Here is a 5723-nt window from a genome sequence, read left to right as displayed (position 1 = left end):
ACATTTTTTGTCATGTGTTACAGGATATTGCAGAGGTTGGCTGCTAACTCATTAATTCAACCTAGAAGACTAGAAGACTTATCTAGACAGAGTCCCCAAAGAGAAGGAGGGTACTAAGCAAGCAAGAAAAAGAGGTAAACAAATGAGTATGTGTGCAGATGTATTTGTCCCCATTGTGTTTGCATATATGGGTGGGTGTGTATATTTGTTACACGTTATTTTAAGTATACATGCTGTTATGTACATTTGTTTTAAAATCATTTAATGGATGTAGGAGCATGAATCCCACTGATATTCAAAATACATACGATATACTTAATTCTAGCATTCACTTACATCCCACTCAAAGGCAACCAACGTTTCACCAATAGACCCCAGTCTGAAAAACAGCCTAAAGAAAAAAGTCAGTGGAAACATATGAATGATAGCTAGGAGGTATTTCACAACATATCTCACACTTAAGATGAAAAGGTTCAGGATCTAACCTGGCTTAGGAAGGGAGTTAGAGAGCAACAGTAAATGAGAAATTTAAAAAAAAAAAAAAAGGAAGTCAATGTTAGTAAATAAAAATAAGGCATTGTAGAAAACTGCTGTGAAAGATGAAAGAATACAAGGAGATAGTCACAGATAGCTTAGGTCATAAGAAGGCAGCATTTTAAAATCTATTGAAACCAGAAGAAAAATAATTTCCAATCACCTAATGACACTATTCTTTTCATTTCAACAGAAGTTAAGGTGAATGGCAAATGATATGAGGATAACCATTTTTGAATCAGCAGTCCAGATATATTACATTTAAAAGTTTTAAGAGAGGAGAAATCCCTTCTGAAGTACATTTTGCCTTTACTAAGTCTTGAGTGCTACAGTTCTCTGGTTCCAGAGAGACTGAAAGTACACAAGATGACTGACACCTTTGCCAAAAAAGCAGTAAGTGAAAAATAAGCAGTAAGTGAAAAATACTTGGGGGTTATGAGTAGTCAGTTGGATCGGTGCTCTGTTCTGATGGTGAGGCTACAAGACATGAAGGACAACAAGGACAAAACTGCTGAACAGAAGGCTGTCCATGCAGGCAGAAGAGAATATAAATATCAGAGAACTCTAGATCCCTATGCTCATGCAAGCCAGTGTGTTTCTACAGTACAGCTAAACCCAAATGTACCAGTATATTCAGAGCATATGCCAATGTGTGCCTTATGAGGACACAGTCTATAAAATGTATGTGGATATATGTGTGTCAAACAAACACCTGGAGCACCAGGTTTTATTCTTTGATCTGTGATACATAAAATAATTAACTGAGGACAAATTTAGTTTCATTTTGAACTACCATTTATGTAACTCAGTTAACTGTTAAGTGTCAATTTAAAGCTCCTTTAAGTTCTCAGTTATGATCCTGCTTCCCCTCAATCACAAGGCTGAAGGACTGATGAACGTAACATAAAGAAAACTAAGTATGTGCATTCTGTAAAACAGAGTACAAAAGTTCTGGAAATATTTCAGGTATCTGGAACTTGTTTAAGTATTTGCTCAACATGCTATATTGACTTTTCCAAACTTTCCCCCATGTATTAAAACACCGTTGTTTGTGTATGTGTGGAAAGAAAACTCCACTGTTTTTATAAAATATTATTAATTTTTCACCTGCTTTCTCGGCTGTTTTCTGTTCTGATGCTTGACTGAATTGTGATTGATCAGATGAAATCTTGGTTTTATGGCTACTGGAATATGAGGCTGCCTTTTGGCTTGTCTCCTGAGGGTCTAATCTTAGTCTTTTTGTTTGGACTACTTCTTTTTCAGTAAACTGTGAAAGCACATTGGTCTTTTTATTTCCTTCTTCTCTGTTTTTTTCAGTGCCTTCTGCTACACCTACTCCAACATATACTCCTTCATCTGTTGGTTTAACAAAAGAAATTTAGGGTATCTATGACATAATACTCTAACTTCAGAAATTATAAATTATATTAAAACAAATTTCAAACTGACTGTGTAGTTTAGATTAAAATATGCCTGCAGTAACTCACTTAATTTTTGAAAATATTTTAACATAATAAAGTATGAATTCAAAATGATTTGGTTCTTTTGTGAAAATATTACCTTTATTGACTCTTAGGTATTATAAAAAATAAGGTACTTAAGAATTTAATTTAATTATTGTAATGACCATCACAGTCACATTTTGGTTAATACAACAGGAATTTGAATATAAAACAGCCTCCAAAAATCCAAAGCAAAAATTACTAATTAGTTGATCTAGCTTTGTGGACTGTACCACAACAACATATTTATTTATGGCAAAATCATCTGAAGAGCAGCAGCTCAGTTTTTTAATAGAATACACAGAATGCTTATAACAAGCTCATAAAATAATTATCTTCAAACAAAACATGGCACCTGTTTTCTGGGAGGTTTCTTTCTGCACATTTTCCAGAATCTGAAATGAATTAGGTGAATTACTGTCTTCATTAACACCAAAATGCAAACCTGCTTTTGAGCTGGTCTCCTGAAGATCCTCTCTCTTACATCTAATTTGATGTTTTTCCTTTTCATGGAGTTGTAAAGCTACAGGCTCTATGGCTGAACTACTAGCAGTTTCAGTTTCAGTGTGACTTCCTTTGACGCTTTCTTCCGTGTTATATGGGCTCCTCCCTCCTTTCTCTGTTTGTGGAGCCTTCGGTTGTGGAGCCTTTTGTTCAGTGGTGCTTGGTACACCACTGGTAGAATAATAAGAAATTCCAGAAAGACTTTCTCCATTAGCAGCTGCCAAAAGCTCAGGTCCTAACAGTATTTCTCCATTTGCTTCACATGTCTGTTCACTGCAGCTGGTTCCATCTTCAGATATATCAGTATAAACGTTCTGCACCTCACTGACAATAGTCTGTTGCAGTATGTCCATGCTGCCCGAACCCGTACGATTTGCACACACTGGTTCCGACTCATCTGTCTGCAAGGAAATCTGTTCAAACAAAGGCAAAGACAGCTTTAAATTTAGAGCCGACCCATTAACTTTGTTTTCATCAACATCACATTTAACTTGGTTTGTCATGTTTTGCAAAGAAATATATTCATTCTGAAGGTGTTCTCATACCGGTATTTAGATTCCTGTCAGACTATTACTGTTACTTGAGACTATGTTGGTCACTGTCGTATCTCTTGAATTCCTTTTGTAACCTTAAAACAGGTACATTGTGAGAGGAAGTCAAACCAAGTAAGTACTGACTGAGAATCAAGTTCTGTTAAACCATAGTCTGAGAATGCTGTACAGACACTTTTTCTCCACAAACCACTGATGTGGGGCAACACAAACTGGTGATGTCCTCCTCTGTTACAGCAGGAGTTGCTGAGCTTGCACCAGTTCTGCTCTTTTCTTCTGTAAACGGATTTTCACTATTACCACTGTTGAATTCATATTCCTGTTGCAATTCATTCTGACTTAGCTCAGTTCTCCTACAATGTTAACTGTGATGCAGCAATTATGATTAGAAAGAGCAACAGCGTGGCCCATTTCATTAGGTCCAGAATCAGGGAAATAAGTTTTGTGTAATTTGACTGTTCCTTGGTCTGTAAGTGGACCTAAACATGAGGTCCACCTAACAGAAGACATTATTTCTGAAGAGGTTTACACCTGGCTGTAGCCTTTGCTATAAGAATAGCACATCTGTCTTTTTCAGAAGTTTGGTTGGTTGGTTGGCTGGTTTTCTGCCTTCAGATTCCTGAAGAACTATTTTTTGTATATTTCACCAAATTTGTTTTTCTGTTTTTCCTCCTCTTCAGAAAAACTTCCTTTGATGCCTTAGTATTATCCTGTTGAACTGTGCCATCTATATTTAAGTCTGTCTACAAAACATGCCATATATTAAATTAATTTTCTGGTAAAATTATTATACACTAAAATAAAACTATGATATTATAAAATTTACTGATCTCCTCTGCCTGTGCAGCTCTTTAAGACAGCAGAACAAACAAATCAAGGAACTAAAAAATATGTGTATTAAAGTGTAAAAATTAATGGGTGAAATCCAATGACAAACAGTACTGAAGTGCTTTAGACTTCTATTTATCTGGTTTCGAATTAATGTTCTGCATTCAAAGAACTAAAACTACATTACTTCTGTGGTCATGTATCACAGCTACAGTATCACATTTCTGGCAAATCTGTCTGCAGAGATTCTCAGAAATCATAAAGTAAAGGGAAATAACACAGCAAAATCATGCAGAATTAACTCATGGCAGTCTCACAAAACTGCTTCAAAGGCCAATGACTAACTACAATTGCCACGTTGATCACTTCCTATCTGAAGATAGAATGAGAACACAGACACTGCAACAACTCACACAACTATTGACGTATCAGTTACCCACAGTAATAGGTTTTCCCAACAAAATGTTTACCACATCTTCTACCTGGAGAATATACTTCATGAATCAACTCATATTTTAAAGTGTAATCTAAGACACATCCACCATGGATGTTGTTCTAGCATAACATTTCTAAGGGCTCTGTGGACTGCACTGCTGTGACTAACAAGGGCAGTTGTCACAGACACATAAAACTTCAGGAAACAAGCATAAAATGTCTGTGCACACTGCATTATATGTTTCAGCTGTTACCAGTTACTGTTGTTCAAAGGGGAGAAAAGGAGAGGGGAAGAGTACAGCTTTCAATGCCAAAACCTCCTGTGCTATATGCAAACAAGCCATGACCTGAGTGACTGATTGTGCTGTCTTATCTTCGTGTGAGGCTCTAGCTCCCAAGTCGTCCTGAGGTCTCACAGCTTAACTGTGCAACCCATGTGCAAGAGTGGCTCCCTGACCCTCTCCTACGGAAACCCAGTACAACCTCATACATAGAGGAAAGAAGGAGCTGCCCAGCTGCTACAAAAGAGGCAACCTCTTGAAGTTTTAGTCAGGCTTCTGCAAGCACGAAGAGGTGCTGATGTACCATGCTTGTTGTAAATTACCTCTGCAGAACCTGCAAAAAGTCAGCAAGAACCACTAGCTGTGAGAAGGAGCTGATTGCCTCTGTCTTACACTTTCATGAGACTGCAGCTTATCCCAAGCTGCAAGGATCAGCAAGGATCAGCAGGGATCAGCAACTGCTTGCTACAGAATTAGCATAACATAGGACATCATTCTGTTTCAGTCCCTGCTGTGTATGAAGCATCTAGTACATTATGTGACAGTTTTGAAACACATTTCAGAAATAGGAGGTTGCATTAGTTTACTGAAGACTGCTAGCAAGCCCTCAATAGCTGAGCATCAAATTAATATTAGTACTCTTTGCAAAGATGTACCTGGTGCAGGTTTGTATCCTCTGCACTTTGAGTATTTAACGTATTCTTTGAATCATCTCCACCTGAAATGACAATGAAAGATAAAATAAACCAAAATTGAAAAGGGATTGTAATGCTTTACTTCACATATGTATTATCTCGTGTTCGCACTCTTGTGCATAGCAGCACTTACCACACTCAGATACCCAGAAAAATTAATAAGCCATAAGCGTTTCAATAGAACCTAAACCATATCAATACATGAAATATATATTAAAACCCTAATCTCTCTTGCAGATAGCATCTTGTCCAAACCAGGACAGCTGAGAGTGAAGTACAGCATTATGGTTCTGAATTTTTTTGAAGTTTCAGAACCTGACCAGTTCTTTCCGAAACTTAGAGGAGCTGTATTTCCTAACTGCTAAGAGACTTCCCTGGTGCTCATGAGACTTT

The 5723-nt window shown here is 37.2% G+C and overlaps 1 protein-coding gene across 1 annotated transcript in view; it reads right to left on the bottom strand.

Moving 5' to 3' along the window:
- Window positions 1-5353, bottom strand: part of ANKRD31 (ankyrin repeat domain 31) — a gene marked incomplete at both ends in the record, with an annotated part of 27268 nt that extends 21915 nt beyond the window's left edge. The window contains 3 exons of the mRNA XM_008943353.1: window positions 1642-1890; window positions 2482-2953; window positions 5292-5353. Coding sequence (XP_008941601.1) covers window positions 1642-1890; window positions 2482-2953; window positions 5292-5353 — 783 coding nt within the window. The remainder of the gene's footprint in view (window positions 1-1641; window positions 1891-2481; window positions 2954-5291) is intronic.
- Window positions 5354-5723: the final 370 nt, after the last annotated feature.

The sequence above is a fragment of the Merops nubicus genome, unplaced genomic scaffold (assembly GCF_000691845.1).
Source record: "Merops nubicus isolate BGI_N331 unplaced genomic scaffold, ASM69184v1 scaffold5707, whole genome shotgun sequence".
NCBI lineage: Eukaryota > Metazoa > Chordata > Aves > Coraciiformes > Meropidae > Merops > Merops nubicus.
The sequence above is the reverse complement of the archived record's forward strand: the minus strand, read 5'-3'. Positions and strand labels throughout refer to the sequence as shown.